This window comes from Rhinolophus sinicus, chromosome 17, assembly GCF_057876585.1.
Source record: "Rhinolophus sinicus isolate RSI-liver-muscle chromosome 17, RSI-T2T, whole genome shotgun sequence".
In the NCBI taxonomy this organism is placed as follows: domain Eukaryota; kingdom Metazoa; phylum Chordata; class Mammalia; order Chiroptera; family Rhinolophidae; genus Rhinolophus; species Rhinolophus sinicus.
Genome location: NC_142517.1, coordinates 27060291 through 27083082, shown reverse-complemented (window position 1 = coordinate 27083082; position 22792 = coordinate 27060291). Strand labels below are relative to the sequence as shown.

General features: G+C 38.6%; 1 protein-coding gene across 1 annotated transcript in view; it reads right to left on the bottom strand.

Moving 5' to 3' along the window:
* Window positions 1–11285: 11285 nt before the first annotated feature.
* Window positions 11286–22792, bottom strand: part of LEKR1 (leucine, glutamate and lysine rich 1) — a 158411-nt gene continuing 146904 nt past the window's right edge. Inside the window, exon 13 of the mRNA XM_088794630.1 lies at window positions 11286–22170. Coding sequence (XP_088650756.1) covers window positions 21757–22170 — 414 coding nt within the window. The 3' untranslated portion in view covers window positions 11286–21756. The remainder of the gene's footprint in view (window positions 22171–22792) is intronic.

Below are 22792 nucleotides of genomic sequence, written 5' to 3'. Positions count from 1 at the left end.
TCAGAGTCGTGACTCATCTTGTCTTTCTCCAGGAGAGGATGAGTTGCTTAAGGAAAGCAAGACCGTGAGTCATTTTTGGGTTTTCAGAGCACCTAGCACAGTGTCCAACATGCTGAGTCTAATTAATGGTCCTTCTATTCTTTCTGCTATTACTATAATACACAAGAGAGATGGAAATAGACAGACAAGTGAAAATCGGTGTGTAGCTCAGGCTTTCATGGAAGTCTGGCTATCTCCATGTTTCTGGGTTGCAACTGGCTATCACAATGGGATGGCATTATACTTGTAAACCATTGCAATGTCTTGTCAGTTTGGGCTGCCGTAACAAAATAACACAGACTGGGTAGCTTAAACAACAGAAATTTCTCACAGTTCTGGAGGCTGCAAGTCCAAGATCAAGGTTTGGTTTCTCCTGAGGCCTTCCTCCTTCGTTTGCAGTTGGTAAGTCTTCTCACTGTGATCTCACATGGTTTTTCCTCTGGGCATACACATCTCTCATGTTTCTTCCTTTTCTTATAGGGACACCAGTCCTACCGGATAAAATGATGACCTCCTGTAACTTTACCTCTTTAAAGGCCCGATCTCCAAATACTGTTATATCAGGGATTTAGGCTTCAACACATGAATTTTGGGTGGAAGGAGACATAATTCAGTCCATAACATCAAGGGACACAGTGGATTCTTAGTAATGTTTACACTCCAGGTAGTTGTAGTCAGTGAACAGAATTAATGAAATCAGTGATCCATATTCTATCCATAAACACGTTCCTGGCTGTACGTTCCCGGCTTATGCTGTTCTTGCTGTCACGCCCCTTGAAATAATGACCTGCTTAGGTGACAGAAGTCTGTGCTAACTTGCCCTTCCCCACAGCCAATGACAAGGTCTGATTTCAGGTAGGTTTTGTTTGCTTGCTTGTTTTTTTGTTTGGTGCTCAAGGAAACCTCAAACAAATCTTCAGTGTCATTGTCAGCCACAACTCAGCGACGAGTGCAAAGTGACGCACGGCACGTCACTGTGTGCACGCAGGCATTCTTCCATCGCAAGCCTGTCAGTTTACTGAAGCTGAATAAAGAGCATCCGGAAGGGAGCTGGGGAGAGTCAATGCTGTAAGCAGTCGGAGGATGACTTCAGCACATGCAGCAGTGCCAGGAGCTAGGGTGACGAGCAACTACTGTTTCGAATTTTCTTCTCAAATTAATTCCTAGCAATTTCTGTTTTTGTCAATCTCTGTTTTTATTATTTTATATCATATTTCAAATATGAGAGAGAGAGAGAGAGAGAGAGAGAGAGAGAGAGAGAGAGAGAGAGAGAGAGAGAGACTGAGAAATACCATCTTCTACTGAGTTAAATTGGATTTGGGACTATTTTATGCCCATATCTGTGAGATACAGATGCTGAATAAGGGAATAAAGCACAGAGCAAATATTCAAGGTCACAGTTGCTGTTTGCAATTCAAATTAAAGTGCACCTATACTGCAATGTTTGCCCCTTGTTTTCAGTTGGTCTTTGTCACACTACCTTACTGTCAAACCAGCCCTCACCCAACCCCTCCTCCCACCTTTCACTACTTAAGGAATGAGAACATGTTTCTTGTTCTGGTTCATGCTATCCCTAACACACGAGCCACGTGAATCAAGCAGCTTTTATTTTCACATAAGGTAGAATGTTTACACAATTACCACCCGGTCTGCATGGAGTGTTCTTATATCTTTAGGTGAAACTCAGTTCTGAAATACATTTTATCTGTCAGTTTTAACTGGTAAGAATTTTGTTCCAATCTGTAAGAAGGCTTAACCCCTGCTCGATACTATGAAGCCCTTAAGATTTTATCTTTCTTGAGTTATCTAAAGGTAGGAAGAGATTCAGTTTGCTAAGAGAGTCCTTGTTTTTGACACAAAGACAAACATCCGCTCTTGCTCTGTACTTCACAAAGCAATGATTCACATTACAAAACCTGTCAGGATCATGTATTCTCCAGGTAAAATGAGCCCAAGTCTAGCTTTCTTCATTAATTTTAGTGCATGTTCTCTCTGCTGCTTCATTTTAAAAAACAGGTATAATTATTATCTTTATGAGTCAGACTCATAGTCCTGCACCTGTTAGGAAATTAAAAAAAAAAAATGTTCCCCACATCGCATTACAAAGTGAGGCCCATTGTTTTCATGCAGTTGTTAGTGTTCACTCATTTGACAAAATGACTCTAGTGGAGGCTTTAAAAGCCATAGTGATAATGACAAACAATGACTAGAGACAGTTCCAAATGCCAATACATGAAGATAGCAGCATGAACTTGATAAACTCAGATTTTTATTCTTTTAAAATTGTTGGTAGATTAATAAAGGAAAGTCTGTTTCTTACAGGCACGACAAAGCAGCAGATGTAGGCAGTTAAGAATTGTTTTCTTAAAAAGACCCCATGTAGTTACTTAGGTATTAGATATGGAATTCAGTCAGTGCTAACTATGGAAGGAGATTCAATATGTTTGAATACGTTATTGACATAAAGATTAAAGAACAATTATAAGTAAGTAAAACTGATGTCATGACTTCAAAACTATCCAGCTCAGGAAGGGGCCGGGTGTGATTAAAAAAAATCTTTACACAGTCAATCTCTTGCCTAAATGCTTCATAAAGAGATAAAGGTCAAAAATACTATTGTTCTGCCGATGACAGATGCAGTGTTTGATCCCAACGCCAAACAAAAGACAGTGTTAGAACGTCAACTTTCTCAACCAGCCATACTTTCCCAGTGACTTCAAAGGGCGTTTATGTACAAAACTTGAAATTTAGTTTGAATTCAACATACATGCTGCACAGTCACAGATTGTTTGGTGTACAGCAGGGAGAGTTCTGCTAACACTCACGCCCAGCCCAATGTACAGGTAACATTTCCAGACCTTCCTGTGTGCCAAGAGGGAAAAGCAAACAGAGGAGAGAGGTGGTCGGTGCCCTTGGCCAGTGGTGATAGTATAAGTCAAACACAGAGTGTGGAAATGCCCTCAAAATGAGGGATTTTTTTTTTTTTTTTAGTTATAAAATAATTCTTTTTTTTCTTTTTTTAATTTATTGGGGTGACAATTGTTAGTAAAATTACATAGATTTCAGGTGTACAATTCTGTATTACATCATCTTCAAAACTAGGGATATTAATACAAGTTTTTGTCCTTTTAATGTAGGCCTTTTTGGTTGGAGTTATTTTTTTATATTCTTCTCCTTGTCTAGAAGGCTTCATCAATATTGAATGAATTATTGAAGAATTGATTCAACAGGCAATATGTAACTTATGTGCATCATCTCTTGAAGAAATTCCTTGTTTCATCCATTTCTTTGTAAAATAATCATGAGTTCAACGGTTTATTAATGACATGATCCCTGAGCTCCTGGAGTTCATTCAAACACGTATTGGAGAATTGTTTAGGAGCAATTTGAAATCAGGCCAACCAATACTTTATGGTCAAATATTGAGTTGTTATATGCAGAAAAGCAGGGTTTTGATATTCCTCTCTAAAAACTTTTACAGTATTTAATGCAAGGAATTAACTATCTGGTAGAGATGTTCCTTAATTCATTACCTCAGCATAACGATTAGCACAGAGAACTTAATAAATGTTTGTTGAATGAATAAAAAATGAAGAGACAATGATATAAAATTAAAAAGTATTGACAACTATTTTACTTAAAAATCAACATTACTTTTCAGGATTAATTTTAGTTAGCAGTGTTTGTCCCAATTTGCTATGGACTAAAAATAACCCAAAAATTGAAATAAATAAAGCTTATATCCTGGGGTTTTTCCAAACAGAAAGGTATACTCTCCATTAAGCACTCTATTAGTTTGTTTCTCCCAGAAGCAGATGACTAGAGGAATTTTCTAGCTTTGAATTTCTAGATTAGAAAAAAAAAGAAAGTTTTAAAATAATTACACTACGCTTGCACCTTTCTTTATAAGCAGGAAAGAGAAGAAAAATTAAAGACAAAATATATAAAAGGAAGCCAATAATAAAGTTAAAATGCAGGTACTCTGGGAAGTAGAAACAAGACAGAATGCAAAATGCATGTGATTTATTGGGGGGAAATTCCTATAAAAAGTAAAGCGGAGAGGGAGAAAGAGCAGGCGGAGAAAAGAGCAGGACGCAGGTCTGACACCTGTGAATGGAGAGGGAGCTGTAACGAGGGGCTTGTAGTGAGAGCTCCAGACTGTGGTGCAGGTCTGAGCAAGTCTCAGCTAGCCCCGTGGGAACAAGTCACTGGCCAGGAAGTACAGCTCTCTCATTGCCTGGGGCCTGCCTCTGGGAAGCACATGGCTTCAGCTTGAAAACTGAGGCAGGTCCTTAAGGCTCCCACCACTAGAAAGGCTGTTGGTGAACCTGTACTGTTTGGGGCAGGTACAGGCAAACCTCGGAAATATTGAGCGTTCCATTCCAGACCACCACAATAAAGCAAGTGTTGTAACAAAGTGAGTCATATTTTTTTGCCGGCGGAAGATCTTGTCTTCAGTTTGTAAAAAACACAACATCTGTGAAGTGCAATAAAAATGAAGTATGCCTGTACTCACTTGGAGATTTGAGCAGCATACGTCTGTAGACTGCCACGGTCTGCCCCTTGTGCCGTACAGATCTACCTCCTTTATACATTTGGGGCACAGATTCACCATGGTTCCTGTATTAGTCATCTATTGCTGTGTAACAAATTATCCCCAACTTTAGCAACTTAAAGAACACACATTGTTATTTCACAGTTTCTAAGACCAAGGAATCTGGGAATAGCTTAACTGCACGGTTTTGACTCAAATTTTCTCACAAAGTTGCAATCGAGCTGGTGGACAGACCTGGAGTCATCCCAAGACTTGACTGGAGCTAAAGAATCTGCTTCCCTTTTAGAAACAATCAACGAATACAGTAAAGTTGCTGGCTACAAAATCAACGCACAAAAGTCCATTGCCTTCCTGTATACTAACAATGAAATCTCAGAAAAAGAAATACAAAAAACAATTCCTTTTGCAATTGCAGCAAAAAGAATAAAATACCTAGGAATAAACTTAACCAAGGATGTGCAAGACCTATATGCTGAAAACTATAAGACATTTTTGAAAGAAATTGAAGAAGACACAAAGAAATGGAAAGACATTCCGTGCTCATGGATTGGAAGAATCAACATAGTTAAAATGGCCATGTTACCCAAAGCAATATACAGATTCAATGCAATCCCCATCAAAATCCCAATGGCATATTTTAAAGAAATAGAACAAAAAATCATCAGATTTGTTTGGAACCACAAAAGACCCCGAATAGCCAAAGCAATCTTAAGAAAAAAGAACAATAATGGAGGTATCACACTTCCTGACTTTGGCTTGTACTACAGGGCTACAATAATCAAAACAGCATGGTATTGGCAGAAAAACAGACACATAGACCAATGGAATAGAATTGAGAACCCAGAAATAAAACCACATAAATATGGACAGATAATTTTTGACAAAGAAGCTAAAAACATACAATGGAGGAAAGACAGCCTCTTCAATAAATGGTGCTGGGAGAATTGGATAGCCACGTGCAAAAGAATGAAACTGGAATGCTATTTGTCACCATGTACCAAAGTTAATTCAAAATGGATCAAAGACTTAAGCATAAGACCTGACACAATAAACTGCATAGAAGAAAACATAGGTACTAAACTTATGGACCTTGGGTTCAAAGAGCATTTTATGAACTTGACTCCAAAGGCAATGGAAGTAAAAGCTAAAATAAACGAATGGGACTATATGAAACTTAAAAGCTTCCGCACAGCAAAAGAAACCATTGACAAAATAAAGAGGCCACCAACCGAATGGGAGAAGATTTTTGCAAACAGTGCCTCCGATAAGGGGCTAGTATCCATAATATACAAGGAACTCATGCAACTCAACAACGAAAAAACAACCCAATTGAAAAATGGGCAGAGGGCTTGAAGAGACATTTCTCCAAAGAGGACATACAAATGGCAAATAGACATATGAAAAAATGCTCAACATCACTAATCATCAGAGAAATGCAAATCAAAACCACAATGAGATATCACCTCACCCCAGTCAGAATGGCTATCATCAACAAGACAAATAGTAACAAATGTTGGAGAGGCTGTGGAGAAAAAGGAACCCTCATACACTGTTGGTGGGAATGCAGACTGGTGCAGCCGTTATGGAAGGCAGTGTGGAGGTTCCTCAAAAAATTACGAATAGAATTGCCATATGACCCAGCAATTCCTCTCCTGGGTATCTACCCAAAAAATCTGAAAACATTTAGAGATAAAGACACGTGTGCTCCAATGTTCATTGCAGCTTTGTTTACAGTGGCCAAGACATGGAAACAACCAAAATGTCCTTTGATAGATGAATGGATAAAGAAGTTGTGGTATATATACACAATGGAATACTATTCGGTGGTAAGAAAAGATGATATAGGGACATTTGTGACAACATGGATGGATCTTGAGAGAGTATGATGCTAAGCGAAATAAGTCAGACAGAAAAAGCAGAGAACCATGTGATTTCACTGATATGTGGTATATAAACCAAAAACAACAAAAGAACAAGACAAACAAATGAGAAACAGAAACTCATAGACACAGATAATAGTTTAGTGGTTGCCAGAGGGTAAGGGGGGTGGGGGGTGGGGGGTGGGAGATGAGGGTAAGGGGGATCGACTATATGGTGATGGAAGGAGAACTGACTCTGGGTGATGAACACACAATGGGATTTATAGATGATGTAATACAGAATTGTACACCTGAAATCTATGTAATTTTACTAACAATTGTCACCCCAATAAATTTAATAAAAACAAACAAACAAACAAAAAGAAGAATCTGCTTCCAAGCTCACTCATGGGTTGCTGGCTGGCCTCAGTTTCTTGCTGGCCTGAGGTCTCCATTCTTCCTGTAGGCGTTTTGAAAGCTGTCTGAGTGCATGCATGACAATGGCAGCTGCAAGTCTTTTATAACCTAATCTTGGAAGTGACATAACATCCTTTCTACCATATTCTATTGGTTGCCCAGAACAACCTTGATACAATGTGGGAGGCACACACACTAGCATATAAATATCAAGGAGCAGGGATCCTTGAGGGCTGTCTTGGAAGCTGGGAACTGCTACAGTTCCCATGGACTTCCCTTCCTGAGGGCAAACTTGGAGAAGGGCAAGTAGTGGGACAAATGAAAGCTCATGTCACATCAATTGGTGTTGGGTCACAACTGTACTCATTGTGTCCCTTCTCTACTAACCATTCTAAACTCCCCCACTCCCCACTAGCACCGCTGCTGGTCTTGGTGATTGCCAGTATGGTGACTCCTTTTCTCACTTACTGGTACCTGGGCACAGAGTCTCCAAAGTGCCCTGATGGCATCTGTAGCTTGTAATTCAATGGGTCTCTTGAGGTACTTTAGGTGAGACGCACCCCCTATGGGGATCAGGACTTCTAACTCTGCAGAGCCCAGAGTTGTAGAAGCAGGCCAGAAAACGTATGCCAGTGGGTCATTGGAATGATGGTAAGCGAGGCCACTCCTGTTTCTACCCTTTGGTTCCCAGACTTTTTGTATTCTTCTGACACAGTGCTTTACAGAGGTCTTCAATTCAGCCCATATGCTGCCTCCTGGAGGTTGGCACCCCATCTCTACAAACTAAGGAGCACTGCCTTTAGTTTGTTGAACTAGATATGCTAAAAGATTTACCCAATAAAAACAACCAAGATGCTAGATAAAATAACAAAGGAAACACTTTAAAAAGGCATCTCTAAGATGGCACAAAAGTAAGGAATCTGTCAAGATCACAAATAAGACAAAAGTCACAACTTTGGGAGAAGAGAACCAAAGCCAGCTCTCTTGGTGTTTCTGCCCAAACTTGGAACCATGAACTTTTGAAAACTTTTTTGATATTAGAGAACAGGTGATAAAGGCTTGGGCCCGTGCAAAATTAGAAGTCTTAGGAAACTCACATAAAGCTGGAATCTCAAAGAATTTTCCTTTCAATCTAAGGGTGAGTGAAAAATAAACTGCTGTGCAGAAGGGGAGAGCAACACATCTGATTTGATCTCGATGCTGAGAAGGGGTGGTAGGAAATCTCACTTGAGAATTTGTAACTACAACCTGGCACTCATGTGCCTTTTAATATGAATTTCTCATTAAAGTGCCCCCAGAATGTGTGTATATAATCAGCTGGAAGGAGCAAATGCAAATATTTTCTGGAAGAATGCAATCTCAACCCAGGTCTCAAAAAATTCCTATAAAGATATAAAGTTCCAAAGAACATAAGCTGACATAAAAACACATGTAGGCATTATCCACTCCCCCCGCCCCACCCCCGCCACACAAATAAAGCCCTGGGAGTGAGAACTGGCAGAAACAATAGGCAGCAAAATCAGATCTGTAAGGATGATCAGACACAGAGCATAAAATAAGTATGCTTGGTATCTGTCACGCAGGGTGTCAGGCGGGGTCCCATCTGGGGTCTCTAGTCCCGCTCCCCATATAAGAACGCAGGACATGGTGAGGCCAAAAAGGAACACCCACGGAGCCATAGATGGGGGAGTCATACCACTATAGTCTCACTGGCGGCTGGGTTGGAGACACAGGAGGCAGGAGCCACACGATCTGCAACCTGCCGTCCACTTCTCTGCAACCCGCAACCCACACTCCGCCGTGCTAACTGCAATCTGCTGCTTGCCAGCCGCCATCTTCTTGCTAGCCCCCATTTTTTCCTGCTAGCGTAGCCACGGCAGTTATATTAGTGGCCAATGGCTCACTGGTTACAGCTGACAGCCAACTAGCCACAGCTGATGGCCATTCGATCACAGTTGATGGCCATTTACTACCTGAGCCAGTACCTTTCCACGTGAGGCCGAGAGCCTGGAAACTGCCCTCTGGGGCTTTGTCCCCACAGTATGGTAAAGGCATGAACATTTGTGAGCAAGGAATAAGAGCTATCTTAAAAAAAAAGAAAAAAGAAAAACAAATCAGGCCAATTGAAGAAAAATTGAATAAAAATTTTAGAAATGAAAAACTGCTTTATGCAGAAAGATTCTGAGGTCAAATGGACGAAGCTCTGAGATGCAAGAGGAAATGGTGAGCAAAGAAATTTATAAATATGTTGGGTGAATCTAAATTAACATTGGCTACATATAACAATAATAATAATGTCTAATTTGTGATGTTACACAAGCAAGATAGAACTCAAATAACAGTTAACTATAATCTAAAAACTATAATATAAATTGGAAAGGTGTGAAAAACTGTAGTTAAAATAGTCGAAGCTTCTTGTATTGTTTGGGTGGAGCATCAAGAAATTAAGTAAGCATGTGAAAATGTCTAAAGTAACTCCTAAAAATAGACAGAGATCATTACTCCCAAAGGAGCAGAAATAGGGGGTGGGGAAGGAATAAGCAAAAGAGGAAAAAAATACAACATCTATTCAGAAGATGGCAAGAAAGAGGGAAAAAATAGAGACATGGAAAGCACATAACAGATGGTGGAAATAAATCAAAGGAAGAAGAGCAGGACAGTCTTAAGATCTCCTGCCCTCAAACAAAACGATGGGGATTTGTACACACTCTAAAATGATGGGTGTTGATTTCATACTGCTATTAACAATGAAAAATGACCATAAATGACTTTTGAGAATAAAAGGCATATTCCACAAAAGCAACTTTAACTATTGAAGACCTTTGTCTCAAAAATGGACTTTTATAGGCAATTTCTGGGAGCACTCTTATAATTACTAAATTTAGAACATGTTTTTTATTCTTGTAAATTTTGGCCTTTGGCTTTATTTGGAGAGTTTTTTCTTGTGAACAACTGCATCATTTGTTATTTCTTTCTCTTTTGTATCAGTCTTAATACTTTTTTTCTTGTTTGTACTTAGAAGGACTTGCTTTTTTAAGGATATGGCTAGGACACCACATTCTAGAAATAAATCAGAAAGCACAGGACCTGAAGACTTACTATAAAAAACAACACATTTTATTAATAAAAAAAAGGAATACGAGGCCTATAATATTCTGCTGCTACAGATCCTACATAGCTTCCTAAAGCATCCTTTTAAGATTCTGCAACTTATCCTTCCCGTAGGTCTGTTTCGTCTTTTTTTTTTTTTTCCTACATAATACTTCCTTTCTTTTGTTCTATAATGCTTTTTGTACAGGTTCTAAGCTGTTTCTTCTTGTTTCTTTCTTTCTTTTTTTTAAAAAAGATTTTATTGGGGAAGGGGAACAGGACTTTATTGGGGAACAGTGTGTACTTCCAGGCCTTTTTTCCAAGTCAAGCTGTTGTCCTTTCAATCTTAGTTGTGGAGGGTGCCGTTCAGCTTCAAGTTGTCCTTTCAGTCTTAGTTGTGGAGGGCACAGGTCAGCTCCAGGTCCAGTTGCTGTTTCTAGTTGCAGGGGGCGCAGCCCACCATCCCTTGCGGGAGTCGAGGAATCGAACTGGCAACCTTGTGGTTGAGAGGACGTGCTCCAACCAACTGAGCCATCCAAGAGGCAGCTGAGCTCAAGGTGCCGTATTCAATCTTAGTTGCAGGGGGCAGAGCCCACCATCCCTTGCGGGACTCGAGGGATTGAACCGGCAACCTTGTGGTTGGGAGCCCACTGGCCCATGTGGGAATTGAACCAGCAGCCTTCGGAGTTAGGAGCATGGAGCTCTAACCACCTGAGCCACCGGGCCGGCCCCTTTCTTCTTTATTTCTTTTTTCTTGATTGCTCATCCTCAAATGAGGCTGAATCTTTGTCAACAGACAGGGTACAGCAAGGTCTCTTAAATTTGCTCTGGGGGTCATATCTCTTCTCAGAGAGACAACTGGAGGGCAAAGTGATGTGCCTGGCCCCCAGTCCAATTACCAGTTAATAAGTCCCTATTTGCCAATCCAGGCTTTGCCACTTATTGGCTGTGTGACTTTGGGTGAGTTGCTGAACCTCTCCGTCTTGGTTTTCTCATCTGTGGAAAAAAAAGCTAATAGCCACACTAACCTCATAGGTTCTTGGATTAAATGAAATACTTGGAAAGCCCTGAGTGCTGTACATTGACCATCATAAAAACTAAATATCACCTATTATCATCATTGCTACTACTAGTAGTCCCGCTACTACTACTAGTAATGCGGTGAGAGTGTGCTCTTCTGACGGGGCACACTTCTCTACCAGTGCTGCTTGGGAGCTGACAGGCTGAGCCACTGTTGTATGGGAGAGAATTCTGCTTCCCAGGGTCTAACGCGCCACTGCCCACCTCTCCCCACGCCCCCCCACGCCCCCCCACACACACCACAACCCACACAGCCTTCTTCTTTAGCCTTTTTTAGGAGTTGCCATCTGAGAATGTTCCCAGCAAAGTGGCTCGGGTGCCCTGAGGGGCAGCACCCATGTAGCACACCAGTGGGGGGTCCAGGTTCTCGGTGTGACAGTGTTGCCTGTGAGCTGTGACTTTTCTTTTCCATCACAGGGCTTTTTAATGGGATGCTGGATGGGGCTGCTCCAAAGCCTGTTAGCCAGATGCCAGCCATGCCATTTTCCCTTGGAAATCTAGTTCCTGCTTTGAAACTGGGAACACAAAGTGAGGACATAAGCCTGGTGCTGGTGAAGACAGCCCTGCCAGCAGGCAAGGAGGACGCCATGGCTTTTGTATTCGTGCCCTTTGGGCAACGAAGGAAAATTCCTCAGTCAGACCAGCAGTCAGACCTGGATCCTAACCTGAGTTGGCGAAGGGAGTATAATAGCCCCGTTTTTACACACTTAGGTAAGTTAGGAGATTGAGGCTACACTATCCCCTCAGGTGTGCTAAGATCAAATCCAAAGATGGCCAAGGAAAACTGCTGAGACAATATCCTTATGATGTTTCCAGGGAAATTCAGAACCTTGATGAAAAGAGCTACATACTGAAACACTTGGACTAAGCATCACATTTGGACTAAGGTTTGTATTAAACCTTTAATGACTGAGTTTCAATAGCATATGAATACACAGCTCTTCTTCAAAGGCTCAGCTACTTTTGCACTAAGGAAGGCCAGAAGAGGCACAAATAATACAAATACGAACAGCTCATAGAGATTCTGTGGTTAAAATACAATCAGGATCACACAATCTGGTCACATGCCTTCAGAACCAGTTGGGCACACACCCTTCCCTGTGCCCTTCCAACAGCTGTCCCGGTTCTCAGAGGCGTGGGGATGGGGGCAGGAACTCTGGGTATCTGGGGGCCATTAATAATTAAGAGTGTACCTATGAAGTTAGCATGAGAAATATTTAGGACATTGGTAACTAAGTAAGAACAGCAAAATAAACTCTACACACATATGTGTACAGACTCTACAGACATATGCTACTGAAATGCATCATGACCAGTTTAAAGCACCAAATTACAGATGGTTTGATAAACATTTTCAAGAGCCTTTAATACATAAGCAAAACAAACTCTAATATTGATTGTAAGACTATATCTGAGTCATGAATAATAACATTAAAACATGGAAACATATTTCCTTCCGTTATATAAGGCTATCTCTCCCTACCAATGTACGATGTCCAGGGCGCAAATGTAAAAACAAGTATAATCTCTTTTTCCTCAACTTAATGAGTCATGCAGATATCAACAAGTTGTTGACATTAACAATAATAATTATCGAATCAGAGTTCGAACCTTGTTAGTTACAAAGAATTTAAGCCCTGCCTGACCCCAAACTTGATCTTTGGCTCACGCTTCTCTTCACTACTTCTCCTACTGTTGCCAGGACCTGGATATTGAAGGAGAACTGTCTTCTTGGTGATTACAGGTCTGCCTCAGATTGCATAGTGGATGGGTTTCGCCTGTTCTGGGGTCCCTGTGGTTGAGTGCACTAAGGATTCCAAGGGGACATGGTCACAGAGAATCACAAGACCACCACCAATGCTGCACTCACACATTTTCCTCTTCTGTGATCTGGGGCTCAAGGCCAGAAGAGGCATGAGGTGGCTTTCCAGGTCTTCTCCCTGACTCTGTACTTTTGGCTGGAGGCAGGCTGAGGATCTGAGGTCTGGGAGGCCAGCCTTCTGACCTGAGGTACTCTGATTACGCCCAAAAGGTCTAATGTTAGAATGCAAACAAGATTCTGGTTGACTTGACTTGCTAACTTAGAATAGCGGCCTTTAACATGGAATATACGTACCCCAGGGGTACTTGAAGGGATTGGTGATCTTAAGTCTGTGAGGTTTCCTGTATTTCTCTGATTTATAAATATTCCTGTTCAAGTAAAGTGTCATGCTAGAAACATGATATTTTATTCCATGTTGGGATTTTTCTGAGTTCACATACAAAGTAGATTGCAGTGTTGGGAGTTAGACAGTTTTAGACTAACGATTCTCTTCTTCTATGCCCTGGCTTTGTCAAAACATACATTTGAGGGACAGTTTCATGAAAACATGGCAAGGCAAAAATAACACCGTGTTGCCCTGAAAACAAGACCTAGCCGGACGATCACCTCTAATGTGTCTTTTGGAGCAAAAATTAATATAAGCCCCGGTTTTATTTTACTATAAGACTCGGTTAATATAATATAATATAATATAATATAATATAATATAATATAATATAATATAATATAATATAATACTGGGTCTTATATTAAATTTTGCTCCAAAAGACGCATTAGAGCTGATTGCCCAGCTAGGTCTTATTTTTGGGGAAACAAGCCATTAGTAAGAAATGCTACTGTAGAAAATGTAATACATTTAAATATAAGCAATTCTTTTTGATATTTATTCCTAGGACACATCATTAGCTCAAAGAACAGAAACTTTAAATAGCAAAGCAGTATAGGGTAGTGTCACTATTTTAAACGCAACTAGAATATTTTCTTAAACTATTAAAATTTTTAAGATATACTAGATACAAGTTCTATGAAATCTTTCCTCTTGGCACTTTTTATTCAATGAAGTAGTTAAAACATTTTTTATTAGATTGAAATGTTTGAAATGATTGTTAAAATACAGTAAAATCCTCATCTTATTGCATATTAAAATGTTTAATATTTTCTACCTCCTATTGATAAAAAGTAAATAAGATAATACGCACAGACCAATTATTTTTGACTACATCTGCTTCTTTTTCATTAAATGTAAAAGGAAACGTTAAATATTGATTCATCTCATCAAGCAAAGCAGTGTCCATAAAATTTAACTTTTATGCTTAATAATTATCAAAATTTGTAATATAGTTATGTTTTAAATAGTAGTATATTAATAATTATAATAATTCCATCCAGAAGAACTTTACAAAATTATATATATGTTTTTGTAGTAACTTAATAGCTCAATAAAAGGTTTATAATATTAATAATATCTAAAGTAACAGTTTTAGTTTTAAATGTCCATATTTACAATATACTGGTTATCTTTACAACATCCTTTGCAACTATTTAAATTTATGAGAAAATATTTTAGATGTCAACCTAAAAATGTACAAGAGGTACATGGTTAAAAAATTTTTTTTCAGGGCACATTGGCAAAAACATTGACTCACAATTCTGGAGGGAACATGTAGATTAAGTCTTTACCTAATAACTGTTATTAAATAAAGTAGTGGATTTTTTTTTCCCCATCCCCACCTTTTGTCACTAACTTCAGGTCTATACTGAGTACTGTGTATCCTTTCAAAAAATAAAATGATTGTAGTTTTGAGATCCTATGAGATCCCTGCTTAAACCTCAACTATTTTAATAGTCTAGTAACAGAATGGAAACTTGGCTGCCCCGATTTTTAAGAAATTCTGCTTTATATCCATGAAAAGTATTCAAGTAGTCACTTGAATCTTGGCAGTAACCTTAATTCCCTAGATATTTAAGGTTCCAGACAAAAAATTACAACTGTAGAACTGTCTTCTTTAAGAAGACAGAAGGTATCTTTTTAGATTAATATTTTAGACCATACCAAGCTCTCTTGGGAGAAAGGTGGGTATATATGAAAATGGTGCACAATGCAAAACAAGGTGTTCATGTTTTTCAGAAAACAAATACATTTCCAGTGTTAAATCTTATGAAAGCCTCTATTTAAAAGTGCTTCAATATTATAAAATACACGTCTATTTCTTGGGTTTGAATTATTATTTATGAGAATAATTAGCAGTAATATCAAATAACCATACAACTAAATAGCAGCAGTATGTTAATAAAAGATATTCAAAAACTCTGCAATGGCAAATGAAATCAATCCCTTTCATAATTTTCTGAATTACAAAAGTTTGAAGACTGTGGCCACCTGTGGTGTAGTGAGATGAGCTGACGATGACTACAGGCAAGTGAGCTTAGTGCCTTCTTGTGTTAAACACAGATTTTGAAATTGAGAATCTGAATCAAATTCTCATTCAATTGTTCTTAGTTCTACCTTAAAAAGATAAATTGATTTAAGCGTAATACCACAAGTTACAGTTTTATATTTAAGTGATTAAGAACTACTTTCAGGGGGAACTAATGGTACTTTAATTTGTCCTTCATAATTCTAGTAAGTTATGTAAGTATTCTATGTTTCACAAGCCTCAAAAGACAAACAACATTATCAGATTTTCTTTTGGGAATCAGATATCCAAATAGCTACCGTAAAGAGATTAAAATTTAAGATTATTCTATGAGTTGCCAGTGATCAAAACGAAAGTGTTTCTATTGGATTTTTTTTTTTTTAAATAACAAGTCCCAGTTCTTTGTGGGCTCAGAAACTTGGGTGATGGTCTAAAATGTTCATGAATATTAATTGAATATTGATTTAATTTAATTCACTAGTTTCCTGGAGAGTTGCAGATTCACAATCAATAGGTGAATAAAATTTGAGTGCATTGGGAGCTGAGGTGTTGAATGGGTCAACATGTGGGGGGTGGGGATGGGTCTCAGAGCACCACTGTCTCAGTTGGGCATGAGGAGACTGAGTATAGCAAAGCTGTTTCTGTTCAACACTAATGCATAGCTCTTATATGTGAAATCCGCCAGAGCCGCTGATGTTCACATACACATCACCTGAGGGTCTCATTCAAATTCAATAGGTTTGGGTGTGAGGTGAATATTCTGCATTTATAACAAGCTCCCAGGAGACACGGATCCTGCTGGAGCACTTTGAATAGCAAAACTTTAGAGCACTGATACTGTTCTTCCAGTCTAGAAATGAAATGCGTGACCAAGAGTTGGAGGCCCAGGTTCTCTCATCAAGTCGACTGTTAAGCTGCTATAAGAATGGAAAGTTATTTAACCTTTAAGAGACCTATTATCTCCTATAAAACTACAGGTATGTACCAGATGGTGTGTCAGGTCCCTTCAGAACTATAGAAGGATTTTAAGAAAAACCTTATTTTTATTTTGGCTTCCATCTTCTATATTTTTCCTCGTAAATAGCAAAAATCAGAAAGAAGTTTTATTGCATTATAAAACTTGCATTATATTATTCCCAAAGGTCGCCATCGAGTTGTGTTTTGCATGCTTTGAGCTAAGATGACAGCTTTTTTTTTTTAAGTCACTGTCCACATTCTTTCCCCATAATTCTTAGAACACTATTCAGATTTTTACTTTCCTTTAACTTTAAGGCGAATTCTTACGAATACTAAGTCTGTGTGGTTATTTATCTGTTGCCCAAATGAAAATGTAGTTCTTATTATTTTATGTCTTTTTTTTTTCTAGAGAAGCTCTACTATTCTTAAATAGAGAGTAATGCTTTAATTGGAGCCAATCTCATACATTGCACCCCTGCTAAGTGCAATGGCTGGTAATGGTTTCAAAGTGCATTTAACACAGAACAAATTTTTTCCTTTTACTGAATAGAATTTGAGTCAGCTGCTTCCTGTTTATTCCCACTATCAACACTATTCAGAACTTGATTAAGTCTTTTCTGGACAACTGTACTAATCTACCAACTGGTGTTCCACCTCCAGCCTTTCCACCCTGTAATTATTCCAATACCTCCCGGCCAGAGTAATGTTTCCAAATCTCAACAAAGTGCATGCCATTTCCAGTCAAAATCCTGCACCGGGCCCTTATTTAACACCTTCATACTATGGGGTCAACCCACCCTTTTCAGGTTCCCACCACTTCCCATAACCAAGTATTTTCTACACTTGCCATATCCATGATTCTGTTTATACATCTCTGCTACCTGGTATACTTCTATAAAACCCTACTCCATTCTTTAAGACCTACTGTAAATTCCAATTCTTGCTTAAATGTTCCTTGATTCTTCCAGCAAGAAGCTGAACTTAATATAACACCTTCCTTTTGATTCTCTTCTCTACTTAATACCTAGTGCCTTATATTATAATTTCTTCATACGCTTACTTGCTGCCCTCGACTATACAATTGTTGGGCTTCTGTAGTATGTTTCAGAAAACTTGTTGCATAATCAAAGAAATCAGCTATAATTTACCTGTAGCTCTCACAGTGCTTTTTACATTTTCCATATCTGCTGAAGAAACGAGTGAATGTATCTATAGCTTCAGTATTAATCTATAGGTAAAGATGCTCAGAAATCGCAGAAGTTTTTAAAAATATTCATTAATCTTACCTAGTATTTATTTTGGGCAAATTACTTAATCTCTGTGACCAAGTATCCTTTTATATATATATTTTTGGTGGGGGAAGGACATTTTTTTTACTCAGTGACGATAAAGGACTGTGCTGTATAAATGCCGAAGAAGAAATATCTTTTGACTTGCAAGACCATGGTAAATATTGTCATAGAATAATTGTGTTTCTGATTCAACTACTGTGTTGTTAAGAAAATTTTATATGCGAATTCAGAATATACAAACATGATATATTCATGCTTAAGATTCTACAGATTTAATACCATTACATTGGCTTTACAATTTATTACTACACAGCGTTAATATTTCTAAAGTAAAAGTGGAATTTCTTCCTTAAGATACCACAGACACCACCTTAGGAATTATCCCATTATTGCCTATCATGGTTTGGGGACAATTAAAGGTATCCTGTGCAAGAGACAGTGTACATTCATTGTTTTCTAAAAACGTGAAAGTAAAAATGTTTTAAAAATCCACGATCATTATAGGATTTGTGAACCTTGGAAACATACCGAAGTGATAGCAAAGTAAGGTACAGCACGATAACTAAGAATTTTCCGCTGCAGTGCAGTAACCCTTTTAGGTTACCAGGCTGTCCTCTCAGTGCAATATTGTAATAATCATAAGAACTTTAAAACTGAAGCTTGAGAAAACTTGTTCCATAATCAAAGAAATTAGCTGTAATTTATCTGTAATATTACAAAAAGTTTTAAGACTAATAGAACATTAAAATATCTTAATCTTATATAATTTTCATTATGATTGTATCTTCCAGTCAATGCCATTGCCAGAAAACATAATTTGTAAGTAGCTCTAACTATAAATATAGTAATTTAATTCAAGACTTTAACAAAATTGCTTGAGAAATCTATGTTAATAGAGAAGAATTCTCCCATCTTGGTCCTCCAGTAGGACTTTAAGAAGAAAAACAAATATGTTTATAATTCTCTAAGGATTATTTTCTGTGATATTCTTTGGGCACTGATGAATCCTTCCACTAAGGTCATGGAAAAGGTATGTGTATAGAGAAATTAAAACTTAATATACATTCTGTGATTTTAAGAGCCTCATTTTGCCGTAACATTTACTACTTTCTTAACATGGTTGACACGGTTTCATGCCAGGAGTTTGTACATCAGTGAGAAAATAAAGGAAAATATGAATGTGTTCTTAACCTCAACTTACATACCCTAATGTTATTCTCTTTTATTTAAGTGTCTTTCTTCAAAAGATATACAAGGTCTGACAATTAAGTTCACGACCTCATCCTAGAAAAACTGCTACATACCTCATTGCTGAATATCACTATAGTCACCTTCAAAGTACTCCCCCTGGGAAGCTATGCACAGATGCCAGTGCCTACTCCACCCTTCAAAGCAATTTGGGAACTCTTTTTCTGGAATGGCCATCAGAGCTGTCCTCGTATTACCCTAGATATCCCGAATGTCATCAAAATGTCTTCCTTTCAATATTTCCTTTATCTTTGGGTAAAGAAAAGTCATTGGGGGCCAGATCAGGTGAGTAGGGAGGGTGTTCAATACAGTTATTTGTTTACTGGCTACAAACTCCCTCACAGATAATGCCATGTGAGCTGGTGCATTGTCGTGATGCAAGATCCATGAATTGTTGGCGAAAAGTTCAGGTCATCTAACATTTTCATGCAGCCTTTTCAGCACTTCCAAATAGTAAACTTGGTTAACTGTTTGTCCAGTTGGTACAAATTCATAATGAATAATCCCTTCAATATCAAAAAAAGGTTAGCAACATCGTTGCAACAAGTTCTCGAACTTAATTGTCCAACCTCAGAAGATTAGACTGTACCATTCAAACGGTCTAGGTTGAAATAAATGTCAGTACTGTCTCTCTGTTTATCCATGGAATTACTGCTCTGAAATACTGTGGAATATAACACAGCCTTACTTACTGCAGCTCATGATTCTATTCTCAGAGGGATTATTTACAGAATTATTCATTGTAAAGGCAAGAGTGTAGCAACAGACCAAGAAACCAGGTTTTGCACTGACAGTCTTTACGTCACTTTAGAAAAGAGTACATCTGACTTTCTTTACAAATTTAAATATGGTCATAATTTAGGAAAAATGTATCCCTATGGTTCCTGAAGAGAGAGCTGCAATTGCAAGACTGTGGAAAAGCATGTATAATCAGATAACAAAGACTGCTGCCCCAAATATTCTCTTAGGCTTTTACTAAAGCTTTCAGTAGCTTTTGCCATCTACTTTATATCATGAGCACTTATTGTTTAAACATGCAAACACCAGATCAGAAACATTGAGGTCTAGGGCAGTTGTCTCCAGAGTGTGGCATGACTACTGCAGGCATTATATGAGATGATTTTAGGGGGTATACCAACTAACAGTATTTTAATACATACACATTTATTTTAAAGTGTTAAAAATATATAACTAGCAAATCAACCTCATTACTTTACACTTATTTTCCCTTGGGTCAAGTTTCCTATTTATATAAATTTAAGTTTAAAAAATGAGTTCATTTAAAGAAAATATTTGGCAAATACAGTGTAGGTGTTTCTGACCAAAGTTATGACTGAGGCTGGGGAACCTCTGGTGAGTGACAAGTGAGATAGGAAGGCTGGGGTCAGGTCACAGGTTCTGGTGCTAGCTCTGTCACTAACCAGCTGACAGGTCAGATTTGGGCATCTATCCTTCATTGGTAAAGAGATTGTTGGGGTGACCTGTCAGATCCACCCCAGCAACATCATTCTATGACGTTATGTTCTGTTGTCAAACGCCATTATAAAGAACAGCGATCTCTGTAAAACAAAAGTAAGCATTCTAAGCCTTAACACAAGATGTGCTCACTTCAACTAGTGAAGGAAACCCGTGGACTGAGGTGGAATTTTTTTTTTTTGTTAGGTTAAAAAAAAAAAATCTACTGGTAAATTAGACCAAGTCTTTGAAAGATTGGAGATAAACTTGATTTTGCTTTGTATCTTTAGTTGGTTTTGCACAGGGGAAGGATTCCAAGTACCTTTGGATTCTCTCATCAATATGATAGCCAAATAGCAGAGGGTTTTACCTGCCATATTTCACATGTCTTACTATCATTCTAACCTGGGAGTAAGAAGCCTAAATGTCCTAGATGCAGACAGATGAAGGATGTAAAGCCAGAAAAATACTTCTATCAGACAGAGAAAAAGATAGATGAACACTGGCATAAGGTAAAGAGTTGTGTTTTGAGAAACAGAAGGAGCCTGAAGCTTTAAGACAACTTAAAATAGTGGTCCCAGTTTCTGGTTTTAATTTTTTCACTCTGAAAATAGGAAACATGTTAACCAATGACCCATTTTCAAGGGTGATAAAATTTGAACCCCAAATTAGTGCTACGTGCCTCTACTAGGCTGTCTTGAATTAGTTCTCTTCTCAATGGCTTGAGAATACAAGTTCATATGAAAACCTAACTCTGAATACGAAAAATCAATGAAGGTAGAAAATCTCTACTGGGTAATATTTTTATGGCCAGGCTTTCTGTTTTCTGAAATAATCTCTATAGTTTGAAGAGTAAACCATCTTTTCCTTGAATTAGAGTTGCTTGTCCCCTTTTCTAGAAGATTCCCCAGCCTCACAGGAAAGGCTGTCTTCCTACAGGTTACCCACCATTACTTCTGACCTCACCTAAAAATAAATTAGATTAACCAATTACATTCTAGGGTGAAAAGAGAATGATGATGAACACTGAATATTTGAACTAAGCATTTTGGAAATTACCTAATTAAGGATTAGAGGACTTTCGTTTTCTATTTGGAATACTAATTACATCCATTTAACCTATTCAGCTTAACAAACAAATGAAAACACACCAACAAAACCAATAAAGTCTATTTTCTGTGGGGATATCTCTGCTTGTAATAGTGCAAAACATATATATAGAAAGGACGCTATCTATGGGTGAACGATTTTACCTATGATCTCTAAAAGAGCAAGTTCATAGAGCACATCTAAATATACATACAATACGTAAATATAGAAATTAGCCTCCTGGAATACCAACAACTTCATTATCTGTTGCAATTTCAAAGGCCTCTTGGAAAATGCGGCTTCACAATTTCTGAGTGTTTCCAATTCTCTTGTTACAAATACCTATGGACATGCTTCTGAATCTGTGATGCAAACTTGATCTTTGTCATCCCCAGGGGCAGTGAGTGCCGGCACTCTGGGAAAGATTCGGCATCAATCACTGCTGACTCAGTCTCCTCCCCAGAAGGGCAGCCAGTCTTTGTCTGGTCTCACTTACTGAAGGCGCCCGGCCCTTGGGAGGATGAGGCTGGGGGAGACTGGGCAAACCCGAGCTGCTGACCCTCCTGGGCTGAGCCGAGGCGGCGGAAGCAGTGGGTTTGGACACTCCGTGCAGGCTGGGGATTTTGATTCCCTTTTCAGAGTTCAGTCCTGCAGGGCTTCTCTCTCTCTGATTAGCGACCACAGCAGCAGAGGCGGTTAAGCTGCCCTGGTTGAGGGAACACGGTGACAATGGGAAACTTCCACTGAGCTTCTTGAGCGCCAGGAGCTGTTCTCTGGCTTGACTCAAAGCCTCCGTCAGTTCAAAGCGTTCTTCACACTCTCTACGCACTGTTTCCTGAAGAAAAGTGTTCTGAAATGAGAAAAAGGAGGGAGGGGGAAGCATCCCTAACTTTAAACAGTGTACATATGGGTAGTTCTTGGCAATATATACTGAGAACTGGACTGGAAATCAAAGGCCTGTGTTCTTGGTCTTTGGGATACTCTACCATGTGGGACACGCAAGTCAAACATGCAAATAATTTGTGAAGCTGGAAGGAACTTGAAGAGAACATTTGATTCAATTCTTGCAGTTTGCAGAAGAGGAACCAAGAGCCAGGGTCACTCAGATGGCGGTGGGGCTGGGGCTAAAACCCGGAACTTCTAACGCCTCCTTCAGTGGAGTTGCAACTTCTCTGTGCTTGTGTTTCAGACACTGGGTCATGCACATGTGATGTCTAATAGTCACTGTCTGTAGTGTCATTAAATGTGTTAAATATGTTATTTTATGATACAGGTAAACTGCAATACATAAGACAAACAGATAAAACTGCTTGAATTTTAAGATTGAAAAAATAAAATGTATCAGCTATAGCATTTAAACAATAAAATCAGTTACTCTGTGTGATGCCTTCTCCATGGAACTCAAATATACTGATTATTTTATGTTCTGTAAGATATATATCAAAATAACGAACAGTAGCTCCTGCTTTTAA